General features: G+C 34.4%; 2 protein-coding genes across 3 annotated transcripts in view; one reads left to right on the forward strand and one right to left on the reverse strand.

Moving 5' to 3' along the window:
- Nucleotides 1–78: 78 nt before the first annotated feature.
- Nucleotides 79–2147, forward strand: LOC144422717 (uncharacterized). 2 transcript variants are annotated; one of them, XM_078112464.1, is made up of 3 exons: nucleotides 79–917; nucleotides 1005–1213; nucleotides 1374–2147. In XM_078112464.1, exons 1-3 carry the CDS (start codon nucleotides 717–719, stop codon nucleotides 1501–1503), a joined length of 540 nt encoding a protein of 179 aa, XP_077968590.1. In that variant the 5' UTR covers nucleotides 79–716; the 3' UTR covers nucleotides 1504–2147. The 2 variants fall into 2 exon arrangements, with proteins under 2 accessions (XP_077968590.1, XP_077968586.1); XM_078112460.1 differs by having other exon boundaries at nucleotides 92–917; nucleotides 1371–2147.
- Nucleotides 2148–4288: 2141 nt separating this feature from the next.
- LOC120335173 (uncharacterized) overlaps nucleotides 4289–21267 on the reverse strand; it is a 50309-nt gene continuing 33330 nt past the window's right edge. The window contains exons 25-36 of the mRNA XM_078114237.1: nucleotides 20923–21096; nucleotides 20182–20355; nucleotides 19702–19875; nucleotides 18913–19086; nucleotides 17762–17926; nucleotides 15822–15986; nucleotides 14570–14734; nucleotides 13164–13328; nucleotides 12373–12537; nucleotides 11276–11440; nucleotides 9324–9485; nucleotides 4289–6728 (exon numbers count right to left, since the gene is read on the reverse strand). Of these exons, the coding sequence (XP_077970363.1) occupies nucleotides 6540–6728; nucleotides 9324–9485; nucleotides 11276–11440; nucleotides 12373–12537; nucleotides 13164–13328; nucleotides 14570–14734; nucleotides 15822–15986; nucleotides 17762–17926; nucleotides 18913–19086; nucleotides 19702–19875; nucleotides 20182–20355; nucleotides 20923–21096 (2037 nt within the window). The 3' untranslated portion in view covers nucleotides 4289–6539. The remainder of the gene's footprint in view (nucleotides 6729–9323; nucleotides 9486–11275; nucleotides 11441–12372; nucleotides 12538–13163; nucleotides 13329–14569; nucleotides 14735–15821; nucleotides 15987–17761; nucleotides 17927–18912; nucleotides 19087–19701; nucleotides 19876–20181; nucleotides 20356–20922; nucleotides 21097–21267) is intronic.

The following is a 21267-nucleotide window of genomic DNA, read 5'->3' on the forward strand; positions in this document are numbered from 1 at the left end:
TAAAACCAGAAGTTGAAAAATACTAATCAATAAAATGAAATTTATTGGTTATTCAATAAACATATATTTTCTTTACACGAGAGGTGAGTTTCAATAAAGCAAGGTTGTAAAAAGTGTTTTCGTTAAACAAAACCCAAAACTCGATACAAGAATTCATATGTAGAATAATCAATTTGCTTTTAAGTTTTTCGGGATATACAGCGTTGCAATTTCATGTTTTCGTCGTCATTAGCGATGTGACAGTACTTGGCGTGATTGATAGTTATTAATTTCTCCAAAGTGAAATAATTGACGCGAATGAATGTTGGAATTAGTCATAACGAAATTGAAAGGCTAAATATATTTCATACAATTTATTTTTAGACCAAAACATAAAATCGACAAAGATAAAATATTAAATTTTAGTAAACATATTAGTAATACAGACAAAATATTTCGTCGAAAATATATATTTTTAAATCATAAACGTGACTACTTGCACTCTTGTGATTTGTAAACAAATTAAAAATGGAGAAAGTCACTTTATCAGGTGCTCAGAAAAATATATAAGACTGTGATTATGTCAGATACAGCACAATAGAAATCATTTCTGTAGAAATTAGTTACTCCGCTGTTTTTCAAATTTTTACGTTGTGGTTTAAAATCAAAACCTTATTTGCTTTAATTATAATTATTGAAGTTGTTTCTTATAAACAAGATGAAATATTCCGCGATAAATGTTGTTTTTTGTGACGTTGATCTCATTTGCAATTGTTGGATGCATCAGCGGCAGTTGTGTCTACAATATAACAGGGGATAGAAGGTGCAAGCACACGTTTAATACTTCTTCAAGTGTAACTACGAAATTTTATGAAGTTGGTGAAGTGTGGAACGATAAACCATGCGTTGAATGTCGATGCAACATCGCATCTTATCACGCATGTATTGGTACTCTGTCATGGATTGCTGTTTAACAAAAACATCTTTTAAACACATTTGTTTATTACATTTATATATATATATAGATTCATCTCAACTGTTCACTACTGACACCACATGGCTTTCCTGAACCTGTTGAAGTTGAAACCTATTTTGAAGATATTGATCGTAATAATCCTCCACCATCATGTCCACTCGGCTTCACCGAAATGAAAGAATCTAATAAACACCTCCCATCTCTACTGTTAATAGTTTATCGAATAATTGAATCAGTGGCCACATCTTGCTGTAACAAGTAAGTGATTGTAAAATTTGATTGTAAAGTTACACGCGTCTAAAGCAGTTATTATGACGATGATTGTGATAAATAATCTTTTTACTTAATGTAAAATTAGAAACCTTAGTACCGCACGCAAACAAAACTCTCTAAATATTCTGTTTATGTTTTTCAGCAGGCAAACAATTGCCATTCTCCCAGCCGAGTGTGAAGCAATTCCTCACGATTCCGATTCATGCAAATATAGATATGTTCTCAAATCTAGCAATAATGTTGAGTGCCCTGGAAATATAATAGTATCTGGATGAAAGGGGAAGAAAATCGTATAATATACTGTATATGAAGAATTACATTTAAGAAACGACTATTAATTTAGATTTGCATTCAAGTTATTTTACATTTAACAAATAGTGTTTGTTATCACCAGCGCTGGACATTTTTGAATACCTGACGATTTCACAATCGAATCAAATAGTTTTTTCAACTCGAATCTCCAATACTTAAAATATGTGACTTTTAATTGTGATGTGTCCTCCATGCACTTAAACAGGAAAATATATATTTCATCACTCGAACGGTTCGCTGGCGTTCACAAGCATTAAGAAGCTTGTTTCATCCCTAACTCGCTAGGAAGAAAATAGTCATATGTCAGAATTGTATTATAAAAGCTTCAATGACAACAATTGAGAAATTCACCTCGACCTTTGGCGTCCAAGTAAAATAAACAAGATTGCGGCAATTCGAAATTTTCGTCTAAACCGATTCGAATAATTTACTATCCGATTCGAAATGCCCAGGCCTCATTATCACATTTTCCTGTTAAAATTCCTGTAGGTAAATATGTTTTGTATAAATGTTTTTTATGTACGTGTTTTTTAACATTTGTATCACATTGTTATAACCAACTGTTTGAAACAATTAAAAATAAGTGAATGAAATATTTAAAAAAATGCTTTGGATTTACATATATTTTATTTCTATAATTTATCAGAATGTGTATTCACTGTTGGGTAGGAGTCCCTGGGCGAGTCACTGGTTATTCGAGTCTCGAGTCAAGGCCGCGTCTATGCGAAGTTTTGAGTTCGAGACACTGAAGTCCCGAGTCATAACAGATTTTATAAACAACAGGGAAAGGAATAAATACGCGTCCCATTTACACCATGACACAAAATTCCTCATCTCACGTTTTTCAGGTTAAGCTTTATTTTGTTATATCAAACTTGGATACGATTAAGTGTTAGACTACAAAATCTTAGTGCCAATTTGGATCACTACAGTAACTCTGCTAGCTACAATGACTCTCTGTATCGATATTCTGGAACGCCTTTGCGTTGTTTTCATCGCGATAGTTCAGTGTCGATATGATGTAATACATAATGGATAGCCTGAAGCATAACAATAAACGTCAGTTTGTAAACAAACCAAAATCATTCAGAACCCATATCGTTCTAACGACAAAATAATTCTGGTAATATCAATAGACATATAAACAAAACTTCTTGTATAAAATTTAACTGTTAAATCATTCTTCCGTATTATATTTTAGTGCGTTCAAAGCATTGGAAGTCGACTGTAACGGTACTATTTCTTCGGCACGACACCAGCCAATGTTAAGATTACGAAAAAAGACAAAATGTGTTTGGTTGTAGATTTCACTCTCTGAGATTAGGTAATTGGGCTGTTGGGTCGATATATATATTACATTATGAAGTTGATACTGTAACTTGATTTTGATTGCGTAAGGTAGAGTAACATTCAAACTATTGACATGAATCATATGCGCCCGTACGGTACACAGTTTATATTAGTATTGCAATTTGCATGCATTCGACACTTGTCACGGGATTGCGAAATGTTATTATTTTCATTGCTCAGCTATTAATATTGGTAGTGACTGTGGATTGCGCGAAATGTAGCAAAAGCAATCCAACGCCCAGACCTCGCGCTTGGAAGCGTCGCAATAATAAGTAGAAACAAGAGAGCTATGCTCAAATACTATGACACGTAACGCCACCTAGTGGAAAATTGGCACGACCTCATAGCACACAGAAAATCAAATCCCATGCAGCTCACAAGAATATTTGAAATAAATAAAAGTGATAGCCTTCTAGCGAAAAATATAATTCTTTACTCACTGAAAATTTCAAAGCAAATGGTCCAGTAATCAATGAAAAAGCGATTTTTTCTTAACGATACCATAAAGAATACAAATAAGAACAAGAAGAGTGCCAGCATGAAATGCAAAACGATCGTTATGAGCAGTTTGCTTCAAACAATCCAGCAAAAATCGGGGATTCACCATCTTTATTCTTCTGACTCTCGGGTAAAAGTAGGATATAATATAAGTCATAGTAATTATCCATCTCTAGTATGCGATGTTAGTCAGATATTTCACAAAATCCAAATGGTACTCACCGTTAACAACAGTAGCCTCAATATTTTGAAATTTTTAATGTGAATATTACAACCGTGGGTGTCGCTGCTCGAAAATCAGTTTTGGTTTTCTTGCCCCAGTAAAACTGCAAAGCTTTCATTTTACTGTAATGATTAATTCATTTTCTTGCATGATTAATTTTCTTCAATACTGACTGAATTGTGTGTGTATATATATATATATTTATATATGTCGGAACAGCCCTTGCTATAATTAATTCTACTGAATTGGGAAATTCCCCGTCCAGCAGTTGGTTTTTCGACTTTTTAGTGCAATCTCAAAAAACTAACTATCCGTATTTAGCGATGTTAGATTAAAACAGTAGTCTCTTAAATCTAAAATTTCACTTATTCGAATTAGATATTTGAACCTTGAGTGTCGCTGCTCGAAACCAGCTTTGGTTCCTCGCGACTTCCCTTCCCCAATAAAACTGTAATTTTCATTTTTTTCTCGTATTTTCTGTGTTCAATTGTTTTTATTTATTTATAAATTTGACTTGATTTGACATCGTACTATTTTTTCAGCAAGCAAGTCACATATGAGAGGATAAAGAGTAGATGAAAGAGAGAAAGTATTTTGCCGAAGTCCATGTTTGACAACTCGATTGATAGTTACGAGTCAAAAGTTTGTCATTTGTTCACGTTCACGGAAATGATTGTCATTTTATCGTTTCTTACTCGATGGCCCAGCGCAGTGTTTCCCCAAATCTACAAATTGCGACCCAAAGCTAGGTCGCCGAAAAATCGTCTTGGATCTTTTCAACGTTACTAATAAGTTACTAATTCTATTTTCTAGTAAATTCTAAAAAATTGCAAATTTGTTTTTGGTATTGAAGTGTAATTGTAGTAATAATAACCGTATATAAGTGAAATATCACAAACATAAAAACTTGACGCATTTATTTTGCTCAAGTGAATAAAATTTAATATTCACGCATATCCCTGGGTCATGTGATTTTAAGAAAAAAAAAATTGAATTCAGGCCGTTTGAAAAAAGATTGGAAATCATTGGCTTAGAGCAGGGGTGGACAAATTATGGCCCTCGGGCCAGATCCGGCCCGCTGAAGAGTTTTATCCGGACTACTTGTACCTGCTGAAATCACGACTATGGTATTTATTATTTTTATGAACTTTTTGACTTTTTTCGTGCGGCCGTGAATGCTGCAACACATTTTCTTCTTCTGCCCGTACATTGATTTCAACACTCGAATTCAATTATATATACTGTCTATACTCCCGTTACCTGCTAATCTTTCAATGTTATTCAATGCATCTGCAGCAACAAATAACTATTGCATTACATCATTAAAACGAGCAGACAGCAATTGTTCATCAAAAAATGCTCAAGTCCATGCATCTGAAACGGATAACTGACTAAATAATCCCATAGCCAACATGAACTTGTAACTTGACGAGAGGCTGTGGTTCGCCATATAATTAAGTCATATTATCGGCTTTCTTCTCCCCCGGGTCAATATGAAAATCTTATTCTGTACTAAAGTCGGGCGATAAACACATGCATTTGTTATCACTGCACTCTAAAACTGATCCAATATTAATAAAATTATTCAGAAAAAAAATTAAAATTCATTATCAGAAACAAGGCAAAAACTCAAAGAAATGAAAATCTAAAATATACATAATAATTAATAATAACTAAATTATACAAAAATAATTATATTATTTCATAGCTCAAGTCAGTAGGATACAGTTCATTTTGACTTATTTGCCAACACAAAAGTTTATGTAACGGAAATTATGCATGTAAAGAAGAGTACAAGGGCGTTAGAAATGACTTAAAGTATGAGTGTCCTGATAATACAGATATGAAAATAAAGTCAAGAGTCAGCCTACCTCGATGATTAATTATTATTAATATTCATGTTTTCCATCCCATTACGAAAAACAATTCCGGGATGTGCAGAAGCTCAATAAAGTAACACAAAATCAAAATACAAAGAGAAGATTACAATGGAAAAAGGCAGATAAAAAAAATAAAATAAATAAAAGCACATTCTACTGAATAACGCAACCACCCAGAGTTACAGCGAGACCCAACAGTTTTATGAGATGGACGTTACATTCTCGTTACAATGTAATTCAGCATGAGGCAAAATATTGGGAGTATTCAATTGTTACTGGAAAGTTTTTATGTAAGTTGACTCGAAGCAAGGTTGCGAGAACACGGCCTAAATGTAAGTGATCACTGATAGAAGAATTGTAAACACACTGATACGAAATGTATCAATTCATCTGTGATATAGACATGTTAGTTGATATCAGAGACATCGGACTTTCATCCAATGCACTGTCTATGACTTCAACCACGCTTACTGGTTATCGTAATGTATCCACTGCGTAGGTTCACGAGTTTTAATCCGGCGAGGTACAATCATGTGTAACGGAATTGCTCGGCTCCTTATTGTCGCAGGATGGTTGATGTCACCTATGGTTGGTTCGGGCTTTCTCATTCAAGCCCATGCATCTGAAACTGTTAGGTCATCCCCATACATAGTGTGGAATGGTAACTAGATGGACTTCGAGGTTTGTCATATCATTGAGCCACCTCAACAACCTTGCTCTCATATGTGTTAAATGGAGAATATATCAGTATGCTCGGCGGCGTGGTTTATTGTGCTACGCGTTTCTTGACATCACACCTTTGATTACCCTGCGCTTATTTGCAGGTTCAAATCCCACGGTAGGTAATTATATGTGAGAGTATTGCTGGAATCCACTCCGCCACCTCTGGTTGCTTTGGGTTTTCCTATAATTAAACCAACTCATTAACTTTACTCTCATATAGATTTAGTATAGAAAGTCTTAGAAACTAAAATCAGCCGTGGAATCATAATGATTTGAATTGTTCCCACTGATTCCAAAGCCTGATTGTCACATTCCGTGTTTTGCATTAATATCTGAACTCAACCCCGGTATCAGCAATCAATGCTTTGAATCCTTCCAACTGATCATTGTTGAAGTCGCATCTATACATCCTCAATGTTAGAACCTGACATTGATGAACAATTTCACTGATTGTAGATAATCCTTCATCTCTGAGTTTGATGACTGAGTTACAACTCAGATTCAAGGTTTTAATCTGTAAAACAAGTTGATTTCGTTTTGTTTTTGAATATTTGTCATTGTCATTGACTGAGTCAATGCTAGAACTTGTTGAATAAAGGGGGTGGGAGATGTTGTTATTACACAGGATAGGCAGAATTGTTTTATATAGCTCAGAGTTTACAGTCAGTTGTAATGATTTCTTTGATTCACAGGCCTAATAAGAGGATTGGGAGATCACATAATTGCAGGTCGGTTGGCATTTCTTTCGTCATTCAAGTATGTATCTGTAACCAGTGAATGGTTGATTATTCCATACCTAATCAGGACTGGTAACTGACTAGAGCCCGGGGTCATGTGATTGCGCAATCTCATAGGCTCTGATTGAGTATGAGAATGTGATGTATCCCAAGTAAAACATAGATTGAATAATGGTTTCGCTTGAATTTTACAGCTACAATTTTAAATGTGTGATGTTTCAAATTCCAGTTATTTCAGCATCAACTAAAACCATTGGGTGGATTATCAGTAATTGGTTTATGTTTTCGCAAAGCCGTAATAATGAAAAGGCAAGGCCAGGTACAAGAGGTTACTTTTATCTTACGATGTGTAAGAAAAAACTATCATTTGGAAGGTCTTGAATTTTTCCAGTTCGGCATCGTCTACTCAATTTATTACACACCGGATGCGAGGGGGTGGGCACACGATTGGAACCTGTAATGTGTCACCTGCATTGCCATCACATTTAATTCCAATGCCTTATCTGCTAGACTAGAGCATTGTTCCAATGATCCAACTGCAGTGGTAAAAGAACTTATCAGAAGTTACAGCAAGATGAATCTACTAAAATACACACTCTTTGCCGAACTAAGTTACCCTAGCCATTAACACATACAAAGCTACTTTGTTCTGTAGAATCAAAAGATTCTAAATGATCACAACCTGCGTGATATGGTGGGCTAATGAAGTGTAACTGAGCTATGATGCAAACACAGTTTGGTCATTGCTCTAAGGTCATTGCTCTAATGCCCTCACTTCGGCAAGAATAATTATATTTAGTCTGAATGTTGATTTGGCTTTAAGCATGAAAAATGAACCAGAACTATCATGTTGGCAAGTGATCATGCGACACTGCTAGAATTCAATTTATCTTTTCAGCATTTAGATGAAATTTTGAGTTTACTTGCTACGATGCTAATACAAATCTGGGTGGATTATTCAAATTTAAATAATTTAACAATATATTACCGATCAAAGTTTTGTAACAAATATTTTTATACTTGACGTACAGTGCAGAGAATATTGCAAATGAACTACTACATGCTTAGAATTCTTGTTTTAAAATCTGTCTATTTTGTTGTCTCAATAATACTCATGTAACATTGTTCACTTGCATGCGAGGCGATGTGGACAATAGCATTTGCTTACATTTTTAGGCTTTAGATACTTGCGGAATTCATAATACTTTCGCAAAGGAGCGAAACCTGAAAAACACTAGGCGGCAAAACCACACTTGTGGAAAACCCAATATAACCACAAAAGTGAAAATCGCTTGAAAAGACAATTTTAACTTTGTCGCTTTGTTAATCAAGTGGTTACCCTGGCGGAAAATCAACAAAATATATCACAGACCAGCATCCACGCTTCGCGCATTGATACCGGACCAGCAGTTGGGAGCCACTTCTATGTACATTCTTTTAAATGTGGGATGAAGATGTGGAAAAACACTTTTGGCGAATTAACCCGCAGGGTTCCAGCGATAGCCAAGATGATTATCGGAGTTACAGCAAGATGAATCTACGGAGAAACTTTGAATAAAGCTGCCACGTTGTGAAATGGCAAAATTCTTTTTCAATACGGCATAGTTTCACAATATCAATTACACTTTGATTGTAGATTTGCTTTGAACATGAAATCTCCAACCTTGTGCATCGATATGGTTAAATAACACCACTAGGTTCGACCTAATGTACTGATCACAAGGTCATTATGTCCTTGAATGATCAGGTAGTTGGAAGAATGTGCGGGAGCCTCTCTCGAATAGTTCAGCAAGAACAAGTATATTCAACTCTAATGTGGGTTTGGTTTGGCTGTATTCATAAAATATAACCCAGAAATCCAAAAACCAAACAGCAATGTATTTTCTTTATTTCTTTTTATATGGCAGAGATAACACCATCGTGACTTAAACCAAAGATATGACATCTGCTGAGATCCTGAGATAGAATGCAATGGTTTTGCTGAGAAACAGGTTAATTAAGATTAGCTGGGATGCACCAGAGAATTTGAGAATATCAAACAACTCTGTTATAGAATTATAACTTTTGTTACATTAATGTTTGTTTATAGTGCTAGGATTATGAGAAATTCCATTAGATTCGTAATTGAGGCAAAATAGATTCGTCTTTTGTAAACTCCTACATGGTAGCATGAAATGACAGTAAATTTGCTTTACTCTTCTTCAAAGTATGTTTTTGTTAGAAAAACTCGTAATCTGTTTGTTCATACAAGATTGAGTGAAGAATGTATTGTTTGCTTCAATCTTGTCTATATATAAAACTCTCTTAATCCACCAGACACGCATTTTTATTTTTTTCGCCGATAAGACAAACCCGATTGCTTTGCTTCATACCTTTGCATTGTGAGTGTTTTCCTTGAATGCTTTCATTCCTTCTGCTGTCAGATTGCAATACTGAGCCTCCAATGCTTTTACCTGACATTGTAAAACAACGATTCCAACTTCACCAAAGCCAGCAGTGCCAAGATTGTTGCCAGCAATATCTAGTTTCTCCAACTGAAATAAACAAGATCAGTGAGCCAATCATAATAAACTTAATCATAAAGTGAAACTTTGTCAAATTCTGAATGCAGGACACAGACATTGAATGTAAGCAAAAATATAAATGTTAAAAAATATTTGGTTTGAGAATTATGCATGTCCATGTTATGATGAGTCTACAGAACTTGGATTTGATGAAACTTTACAGTCAGTTATTTTTTAAATGTATTTGTTTTCAATACTGTTATAAACATTCAGAAAGTCTTCAACCCATATCAATGTTGGGCAATATATGATAAGGTATTTATTTGCTATGCAGGACTTGTTCAGAGAGATTTAACAGATATTTCATGAAATGCTGGTTAATGACTCAATGACCAGTTTTGTGATATAAAATTACCATATTTCCCGACTATTAAGTCGATTTTCTAGACCCAAATTTTTGGCCTGATTTTGAAGGGTCCGTCTTATTGGGCAGGGATGTTTATTTTATTTTTTTCAGGGAGTCTAGTCATTTTTCCCAAGTCTTCTCAAACATGATTTGCATAAGCTTCATATATGAGTTGATATATTTTATAATGTAAAACAACACCAGACTGGAAAACACAGCTGTAAACTAACCCATGGACATACAGCACAATACTTATCACACCACATTCATAGGTTATTTCAACGTTTCAGCCAATGGGTTGTTCAAAATGATTGAAATTACCGTTTTAGTGTTAGGAATTAATGCTGTGAGTATTATTCTACCTGAAGTAAACATGACCTCATTCTAACCATATAAAATTATTGATACAATTCTCAGTCCCGTCGTATTTGATTATTGGCCGGGAAATACGGAATTTAGGTTCTCTTCATGGTTGACATCGACCACATTTTGTGGATTCCAAAGCAGTTGTGGAACAACTCATTAGGAGTTACAGAAAGATGAATCCTCCAAAATACACACTCTTTGCCCAACTAAGTTACCCAAGCCATTAACACATAATGGGCTATGATGCAAACACAGTCAAGTCTAACGCTTTAACTGCTAGGCCATTGCTCCAATGTCCCTACTTCAAAAAGAATAATTAGATTTAATCTAAATGTTGATTTGGCTTTGCTGTAAGCATGAAAAATGAACCGGAACTATCATGTTACCAGATGATCATGCGACACCGTTTGAATTCAATTTGCCTTTTTTTGTGTTTAGATGAGAATTCAAGTTTACTTGCTAAGTTGCTAATACAAATCTGGGAACCACTTTTATAATGCAATAGTTTTGCTGTAGAACAAGTTAAGATCAGATGGAATACACCAGAGGAATCAAGAATATCAAACTATTCTGTTTGCAGCAAATGTTGGAAAAATATTCAGATATTGCCATATCAGTAGTGTTCGTAGTAGTCCTATAAAGTTCTTTTTGATCATATCCTCAATTATGGAAAAATAGGTTTTATGTTCAGTAAGTTTTGAAAGTAACTCCTAATAAGTCCGTTTGTTACTGCTCTGGCTATCTGGGGGGTGAATCCACAAAATGTGGTCGACGTCAACCATGAAGAAAACCTATTTAATTTTTCACATGAAATAACAGTGAATTTGCCCTATTTTTTCTCACAGTGTGATCATACAGTTTGAATGAGGAAAACACAGAATGTGTTTGTTTATAATAGATCGAGTATGGCACCATGATAAATCCTAACGTTCACAATGGTACTTACTGTTCGGTCCATGCTTGACTATATAAATTACTCTATCAACCCAATTTAAATGCATTTTTAGTTTCTCCCCCAATAAGACAAAACCAAATGATTTCATCCTACCTTTGCATTGCGACTGTTTTCTTTAAATGTCTTCATTCCTTCTGCTGTCAGATTGCAATCCCGAGCCTTCAATGCCTTCACCTGACAATGTGTAACAACCAATCCAACTTCACCAAAGCCAGCAGTGCCAATATCCTTGTTGTGGCTGACATCTAGTTCATCCAACTGAAATAAATAAGATCAGAGATTTGGGACTAAAACTGACTGAAAACTTGGATCAAACAATTATGAAACTGGTATCAAGCATTCCCATTAAATTTCTATCAAGAAACACATCAATGTATTTCCTTGAATTTATGCATTTCATTTTTATTTGAGAATGATATCAATATAGTGACCCAAACCAAAATTATGGCATCTGGCGGGCTCCTTAGATATAATGCATTGATTTTGCTGCAGAACAGGTAAATTAAGATCAGCTGGGATATACCGAAGAATTCAAGAATTGAAATTTTACTTGCAGTAAATATTGAAAAAAATAAGCTTTTGATACATAACTGGTTGTTCATAGCAGTGCTATAAGGTTAGTTTTTATCAAAACATGATTTTTGGCAAAATGTTGAGTAAATTCAAATATTCAGGTACAATGAAATGACAGTAACTTTGCCCTATTTTTCTTCACAGTGTGATCATACAGTTTGAGTGAGAAAAACTCAAAATATGTTGATTAATAAAGGATCGATTATGGGTCAATGATAAAGCCCAGCATTGAGAAAGGTACTGTTGGGTCCATGCTTGACTATATATATATATTACTCTCTCAGTCCAACTTTTCTTTTGCATTTTAGTTTCTTCCCCTAATAAGACAAAACCAAATAATTTTCCTCCTACCTCTGCATTGCGAGTGTTTTCCGACTACCAGTATACTCAACAAGTACAATGAAATAACAAAATATTTTTCTTCTTTCACATCACAGTGTGAAAACACAGAATCTGTTTGTTAATACGAGGTCGAGTATGGGCTATTGATAAAGCTCATCATCAAGGAAAGGAATGTTTGGCCCATGCTTGTCTATATATAAAACTCTCTCAATCCAACTTAAATGCACTTTTAGTTTCTTCCCCAATAAGAAAAAACCAAATGATTTGCTTCCTACCTTTGCATTGCGAGTGTTTTTCTTAAATGCTTTCATTCCTTCTGCTGTCAGATTGCAAAACCGAGAAATGAACGCTTTCACCTGACATTTTGTAACAACGATGCCAACTTCACCAAAACCAACAGTGCCAAGATCTTCGTTGCCACTGACATCTAGTTTATCCAACTGAAATAAATAAGATCAGAGATTTGGGACTAAAACTGACTGAAAACTTGGATCAAACAATTATGAAACGGGTATCAAGCATTTCTATTAATAAATCCATCAAGTAAAACAGCAATGTATTTCTCTGAATTTGTGTATTTACATTCACTTGGGAGTGATAGCATTGTAGTGACTTGAATTAAAGATATGATGTCTGGTGGGATCCTGAGATAGAATGCATTGGTTTTGCTGAAGAACAGATTAATTAAGATCAGCTGGGATACACCAGAGAATTTGAGAATATTAAACTATTCTGCTTGTAAAATGTTTAAACAAATCAGATTTTGTTACATCCGAGGTAGTTCGCAGTGCTATGAAGTTGCTATCATTAGATTCTTAATTTAAGGCAAAATAGGTTTATGTTAAGTAAACTCTTACGTTAAGATAGCATGAAATGACAGTAAATTTGCCTTATTTTTCTTCAAAGTAGGTTTTTGTGAGAAAAACTCGTAATTTTTTTGTTCATACAAGATCGAGTGAAGAAGGTATTGTTTGCTTTAACCTTGTCTATAAAACTCTCTTAATCCACCAGAAATGCATTTTATTTTTCTTCCCAATAAGAAAAAATCAAATGATTTGCTTCCTACCTTTGCATTGCGAGTGCTTTTCTTAAATGCTTTCATTCCTTCTGCTGTCAGATTGCATTCCCGAGCTTCAAATACTTTCACCTGACATTGTATAACAACAGATCCAACTTCACCAAAACCAGCAGTGCCAATATCCTTGTTGTAACTGACATCTAGTTTATCCAACTGAAATAAATAAGATCAGTAAACCAATCATGATATCATAAAGTGGGATTTTATTAAATGCTAAATACAGGACACAGACATTGAATGTAAGTATAAGCATTGTTAAATATTATATGGTTTGAGAATTAGTCATGTCAATGTTATGATGAGTCTACAGAACTTGGATTTCGTGAAAAAGGACAGACAATTATTCTTAAAAAGTATTTATTTTTCAATTTAGAGAGATTTGATAAACATGTCTTGAATTACTGGTAAATGACTGCAATGGCAGTTTCATGACATGAAAGTAGTGAAGGTTTCTTCATGGTTAACTGTGACCACATTATGTGGATTCACCCACATAAAACAGATCAATGGTGAATAGACTTATTAGGAGTTACAGCAAGATGAATCTACTAAAATACACCCTCTTTGTCAAACTAAGTTACCCAAGCCATTAACACATACAGAGCTACTTTGTTTTGTAGAATCAAAAGATTCGAATTGATCACAACCTGTGTGAGATGGTGGGCTAGAGATGTGTAAATTGGCTTATGATGCAAACACGGTCAAGTCTAACGCTTCAACTGCTAGGCCATTGCTTCAATGCCCCCACTTCAGCAAGAATAATTAAATTTAGTCTGAATGTTGATTTGGCTTTGCTGTAATCATGAAAAATGAACCAGAACTATCATGTTGCCAGATGATCATGCGACACCGCTTGAATTCATTTTGTTCCTTTTTGTGTTTAGATGAGAATTCAAGTTTACTTGCTACGTTGCTAATACAAATCTGAGAAAATGCAATGGTTTTGCTGAAGAACAGGTTAATTAAGATCAGCTGGAATACACCAGAGAAGTCAAGAATGTTAAACAATTGTGCTTGTGTAAAATGTTGGAAAAATATCAAGATATTGTCATATGAGTGTTTGCTCGTAGTAGTGGTATGAAGTTCTTTTTGATCAGATTCTCATTTATGGCCAAAAAGATTTTATGTTCAGTAGGTTTTGACATTCAGGCAGCATGGAATAACAGTAAATCGACTTATTTTTCTTCACAGTGTGATCCTACGGCTATAGCGAAGAAAACTCAGGATGTGTTTGTTAACAGTAGCTCGAGTATGGACCAATGATAAATCTTGACGTTCACAATGGTAATGTTTGGTCCATACTTGACTGTATATATTATTAATCTCTCAACTCAACTTTTAGGTGCATTTAATTTCTACCCCAATAAGACGAAAACAAATGATTCGCTTCATACCTTTGCATTGCGAGTGTTTTCTTCGAATGCTTTCATTCCTTCTGCTGTCAGATGACAATCCATAGCCACGAATGACTTCACCTGACATTGTGTAACAACTAATCCAACTTCACCAAAACCAGCAGTGCCAAGATACTTGTTGTAACTGACATCCAGTTTATCCAACTGAAATAAATAGGATCAGTGAACCAATCATGATATCATAAGGTAGTATTTTGTTAAAGACTAAATGCAGGACACAGACATTGAATGTAAGCAGAAACATTGTTAAATATTATACTTTGGTTGAGAATTACGCATGTTCATGTGATGGTGAGTCTACATATCTTGGATTTGGTGAAATATGAAAGTCAGTTAAAGGGCGTTTACACTGGATGCGTCGCAACGTAGTATGCGTCCAAGATCGCTCCCCATTGTTTCAAATGACGCCGTTTACATACAAAGCGCCACGCTTTGCGTCGCTTCAATTTTCTCATGGCGAGCGATTTTTGTCGCGCGCCACGACGGCGCTTTTGGTCGAGCCACACATTATTTCACATTCATTTATTATTTTTGTAAACTGGGGCTGACATAGTTAGAGTAATATTGGTGAAATTCCACGCCCAAGGATATCATTTATTTTTGACGTATACTTATACTTGAAGTTAACCTTGACTGTTCAATGTTATTATACTATATGACCGGTTTGCTTTCCTGTGGGGGTCAAATCTAGAGTGGATTTGGTCATATTGAACTAAATAGCAATGGTATTTAGTTAGCAATATACTCTACATTGAAATCACTTTCTATTTGGCATACCCAGGGTGATGAATTCGAATGAATTATCCACAATTTTCAAAATTGGACAACTGCTCATGTCCAAGCACAAATGTATTGAATAATAAACTATTTTTGAAATTAGTTCAGTGCGATGTAGTGAATACTTGGTTAATTTTATTTAATAATCAAAATATGGCAACTGAGTTACTCCTGATGGTCAGCAGAATGAAAATTAATTCAACTTTTTTGTCAATATTCAACAACATGAATTGTAATAGATGATGATTTAGAATAAGTATCTTTATGTACATGTCCTTGCATAGTCTGAAATAGTCTTTTTATTCAATTTCTTCCTTTTTGTAATTAAGTTCGATGTTCAAACTTGCTTTATATTTTAAACTTGGTAAGTTTGAACTTCAATGTTCTTCAATGATTAATTGTATATATGAATTTTCCTGCTTCGTAAGACAAAACCAAATGATTTTCTTCCTACCTTTGCATTGCGACTGTTTTCTTTAAATGCTTTCATTTCTTCTGCTGTCAGATTGCAATACCAAGCCTCTAATGCCTTCACACGACATTGTGTAACAACTGATCCAACTTCACCAAAACCAGCAGTGCCAAGATACTTGTTACCACTGACATCTAGTTTATCCAACTGAAATAAATAAGATCAGTAAACCAATCTTGATATCATAAGGTCGGATTTTGCCAAATACTAAATGCAAGACACTGTCAATGTAAGTATAAGCATTGTCATATATTAGATCTCGATAAACAACTACAGGATTTTTTCTTTGCATAAAACGATGGACAAACATGAGAACCGCACTTTTTGCATATTATATATTATTTCATTTTTACACCGACAACAGAGTGTTGTATAACCATGAATATAAAGACTCAACAATCAATGCGAGGTGATTGGTGAAGTACAGTTCCAGGATTTTCTGAGTAGGCGTTATATATTTTCACTCAGAGCAAAAAATAAATAAATATGATTGTAAGAGTAATGGATTCACAAAGTGCAATATTGACACACGTACCCGTGGGTTTATGTCCACTGGGTAATGCAAGAGAGTAGTCACCTTCTGACTTTGGGTTTGAATCATGTGTTCTCACTTGCGTTCCTCGCGAGTCGCGTACTGTCGTGTAGGTTAATTGCCCGGTCGGCAGTCATTGGTTAGTTCTGTCTCTCCCGACATGGATATGTATTTGTAATAAATTCGTGTTTCTTTAAGTATAACAATTATCTGTTTTCTCACTGTTTAGAATCTATTGGTACTGCATTTGTTTATACCCGAGTGACACCATAATTAATTACTGGCTTTTTCGTACCTCACTAACTGTTTGGCGATTGTTATTGTGTTCTACCTTATTTTGCAATCCTTGAGCGACTGTTAAACGTTTTCCGAGTTATAATACATTTGATTGTATCCAGACAAGTAGACTGTTGTTTATGGGGATTTGGAGAAAACAGGCTGTAATATTCGTTCTTGAAGGTGCCGTCCCATCAGAGCATAACAAGAAAAAGACCGCGTCCACAATTTAATTTTAGTACCAACAGCTGTGGCACACTGTGATCCAAGTGGACACCGTTTTAGAGTTGGCATTGAGTGACCACCACTAATAGAATAAAGGAAATATATTTACTGAAACATATAGATAGATGGTATTGCATAATACCAAAGTACTTCTGGTGGACGTGTCCTAGCCATTTTTGCATATGTCGTTTCTGAACCCTGCCTGACGACGTCATCTGAAAATTATGTCATCTGGATTTCACAATGACCTTGTAAACTGACCAAAATCTAGACAGGACTTAAAATAACCAACGCATTTATGCATTGAAGATGTTAGATTCACTGTTTGGACAAAGAATATTGTGAACATTAAACAAGTATTTGGTAACAGATGTAGGTGTGGGTTTTAATCTCAATTAGATAACATTGATGTTGTTTTGAAAAAGTTTTTGAAACTTGTTTTATGAATGCTTTATTTTTTCAATTGCTCATTATGAATGGCGACATGAATGAAATATCTAGAAAGTTTGTATTCCTTCTCACCAATAATTAGTCGATATTTATGAAAATATAACCTTCCAATGACACAAAAATTGATGGTTACAAGTTGTTCTAGATATTACATGACAGACTTCCTTCTGAATTTTTATTAATGCATTGCCCGCAAGCCAACTACCCGTATATTTAACAAGTACAATGAAATAACAGTATATTTCTCTTATTTCACATCACAGTGTGAAAACACAGAATCTGTTTGTTTGTACAAGGTCGAGTATGGGCCATTGATAAAGTTCAACATCAAAGAATGGGATATTTGGGTCATGTGTGAATATATATAGTACTATATAAATCCAACTTAAATGCACTTTTATCTCCCCAAATAGGGCAAAACCAAATGATTTGCTCCTACCTTTGCATTGTGAGTGTTTTCCTTAAATGTCTTCATTCCTTCTGCTGTCAGATTGCAATCCCGAGCCTCCAATGCTTTCACCTGACATTGTGTAACAACCAATCCAACTTCACGAAAACCAGCAGCGCCAAGATCCTTGTTGTGACTGACAACTAGTTTATCCAACTGAAATAAATAGGATCAGTGAACCAATCATAATATCATAAGGTGGGATTTTGTTAAAGACTAAATTCAGGACAAGACACACAATGTAAGTAGAAGCATTGTTAAATATTAGATCTCGATAAACAACTACACAACGTTTTCTTAGCATAAAATGATGGGCAAATATAAGATCCGCACGTTTTGCATTAAGTGTTTTGATTTTACACCGACGACAGCGATGGATGTAGTATTACCATGTACATAAAGACTCAACAATCAATGTGAGTGATTAGTGAATTACAGTACCAGGTTTATTTATTATGCATTATATATCTTCATTCACAGCAAGGCAGTAAACAATCATAATGAAGAGAATATATTTACTGGAACATAGAGATGGGTAGTATAGCATAATACCAAAGTAGTTCAGTGGAAATGTCATAATAATTATTGCATATTCTATTTCTGATCCCCCCCTGATAACATCATCTAAAATTTATGTCACAAGAATTCAACAATGACCTTATAAACTGATGGAATTTAGAGACGAAAGGCCACAATCAAGCTACACATTCATTCACTTTTTCAAAATTTCGAGTCAAAATCTATTTCCCCTATGAAATAATTCAATATAATGTAAATAATGATAGGTTTTACAATATTGCCAATATTCGACATTCACAAATATTTGCTGGATGCCACCAAATTTATCAAAACACCAGGAAAAATTGTCTACGATTTGATGGTATCCTCCCTTTTCCAAAAGAGATTCAAAGATTCTAAATTGGAAAGTTTCAAGGACTTATATCGACACTAACCCTGGGCAACCTAAATATCAATAAGATTAATATTCAATTTAACGAAATAATGACAAAAGAGACAAAGGGAGAACTCTTAATGATTTTTGAAAGCAAAGTAACTCTATATCCATACGTAAGTAATAGTATATATAATAGAACATTCACAAAAATTCAATAATATCAAAATTTAGATTCTAAATTTCAAACCTTTCCACAGGTTCTCCATTTGCTCAGTTCTACCAGCTGCTTTTTATTTAGACGTAACTCTTCACATGGATCTGCCAGAAGTTTCTTGACTTCACTCCGAGTTGCCACTTTAGCGATTGTAAGAAATAGATTGAATGTGATCTTGGAGTTGTTTCGAACATCGAGAGTGTGAATCTGTTTGATTTAGATCATGTTGAACAAAAGAAAATTGAATATGCTGAGGAAAATGTACTTGATCATAGTAAAATAACTTATATTATGTAATAGGCCTTGAAAAAGAATGAGGTTAGATTATCGAGTGTTTCCCAACGTATTGGTTGTGGATCAAGCTTAGCAGCATCTATCTTAACCTTGGTATTACAATTAGTTACTGGAGATCTGAATAATGGAGCCATGCCACAATTTCCAAAATTTATTGAAAATATTCCTGGCTATATATAGTTCAATGAAAAATTATTACATTCATATTAGATGTTCAATCTTATGGCTATAAATGCGCTACTTGCAATTTTATATTTGAGCATTTCCTTAGGTCATGAGATTTTAAAAGATTTATTTTTCATTTTATGAAGAATTTGTTTCACTTGACAAAACGGTTGCGAACGATACCAAACCACTGGGTTAGATCATACCAATGTTTACATTTGCATCAATATATCTTAGTGGGCTGAACGAAATAATTCATGTTTTCCATAAATTTGAAAAGACTTGAGGAAGTTCGATAAATATTAGTTCACGGACAAACACCTAAAAAAAAATTAAAAAAATTTACAGTCTGAAATTTCAGACCTTCCCACAAGTTTTCCATTCGCTCAGTTCCATCAGCTGCTTTGTAGTCAGACGTAACTCTTTACATGGATCTGTCAGAAGATTCTTGGCTTCACTCTGAGTTGCAACTTTAGCGATTGCAAGAAATAGATCGGATGTAATCTTGGAGTTGTTTCGAACATCGAGAGTGTGAATCTGTGTGATTTATATAACGTTAGACAAAAGAAAATCGGATATGCTGAGACAAACGTACTTGAACATTGTAAAATAACTTATATTTATGTTACAAGTTTTGTAAAAGAATGAGGATTTTAATTATGGAATGTTTACCAATGTGTGGTTGCAAAAATTTGCATCAATATATCTTAGTGGGCTGAACAAAATAATTCTTATTTTCCCAAATTTAAAAAAAAAACTTGAGAAAACTCGGTAAATAATAGTTCACGGACAAACGACTCATGAAAAAAAATTGATATATATTTACAGTCTAAAATTTCAAACCTTTGCACAAGTTTCCCATTTGTTCAATTCCATCAGCTGCTCTGTAGTTAGATGTAACTCTTCACATGGATCTGTCAGAAGATTCTCGACTTCACTCTGAGTAGCAACTTTAGCGATTGCAAGAAATAGATCGAATGTGATCTTGGAATTGTTTCGAACATCGAGAGTGCAAATCTGTGTGATTAAGATAATGTTAGACGAACAAAAATTGGATATGCTGACTAAAATGTATTTGTATATCGTAAAATAACTTATATTTATGTCATAAGTTTTGAAGAAGAATGAGGTTAGATTATTGAGTGTTTCCCAAGTTGGGTTGTGACCCAAACTTACCAGCATCTATCTAAACTTCATGACATTACACTTATTTACTTGAGCTCTGATTAATGAAGTCATGCAACATTTCTCAAAATTTTCTAAAAAAATTCCTGGCTATATATAGTTCACTGAAAAATTACTGCGTTCATGTTGATATTTGAGCATTTTTTTAGGTCACGAGATTTTACCAATTTATATTTTATTTAATGAAGAATTTGTATCTCTTGGCAAAACAGTTGGGAGCGGAATTAAACCACTGTGTTAGATCATACCCATGTTTACATTTCCATCAATATATCTTAGTGCGGTGAACAAAATAATTCATGTTTTCCACAAATTTAAAAAGACTTGAGAAAGCTAGGTTCACAGACAAACGCCTCTTGAAAAAAAATTTAAATAAATTCATAGTCTAAAATTTCAAACCTTTCCATAAGTTTTCCTTTTGCTCAGTTCCATCAGCTGCTTGGTAGTTAAATGCAACTCTTCGCATGGATCTGTCAGAAGATTTTCGACTTCACTCCGAGTTGCAACTTTAGCGATTGCAAGAAATAGATCGGATGTGATCTTGGAGTTATTTCGAATATCGAGAGTGTGAATCTGTGTGATTAAGATAATGTCAGACAAAGAAAATGGGATATGCTGAGACAAGCATACTTGAACATTGTAAAATAACTTATATTTGGGTAATAAGTTTTGAAGAAGAATCAGGTCCGACTATCGAGTGTTTCGCAACGTATGAGTTGTGACCCAAGCTTAGCAGCATCTATC

This window comes from Styela clava, chromosome 1 (assembly GCF_964204865.1).
Source record: "Styela clava chromosome 1, kaStyClav1.hap1.2, whole genome shotgun sequence".
NCBI classification, from domain to species: domain Eukaryota; kingdom Metazoa; phylum Chordata; class Ascidiacea; order Stolidobranchia; family Styelidae; genus Styela; species Styela clava.

Excerpts from the sequence above, each read along its gene's own strand:
- LOC144422717 (XM_078112460.1), top strand. The coding sequence starts at position 717 with ATGTTGTTTTTTGTGACGTTGATCTCATTTGCAATTGTTGGATGCATC. Across the intron at positions 918-1,004 it reads GCAACATCGCATCTTATCAC|ATTCATCTCAACTGTTCACT; the intron begins GCATGTATTGGT and ends ATATATATATAG. Across the intron at positions 1,214-1,370 it reads GCCACATCTTGCTGTAACAA|CAGGCAAACAATTGCCATTC; the intron begins GTAAGTGATTGT and ends TATGTTTTTCAG.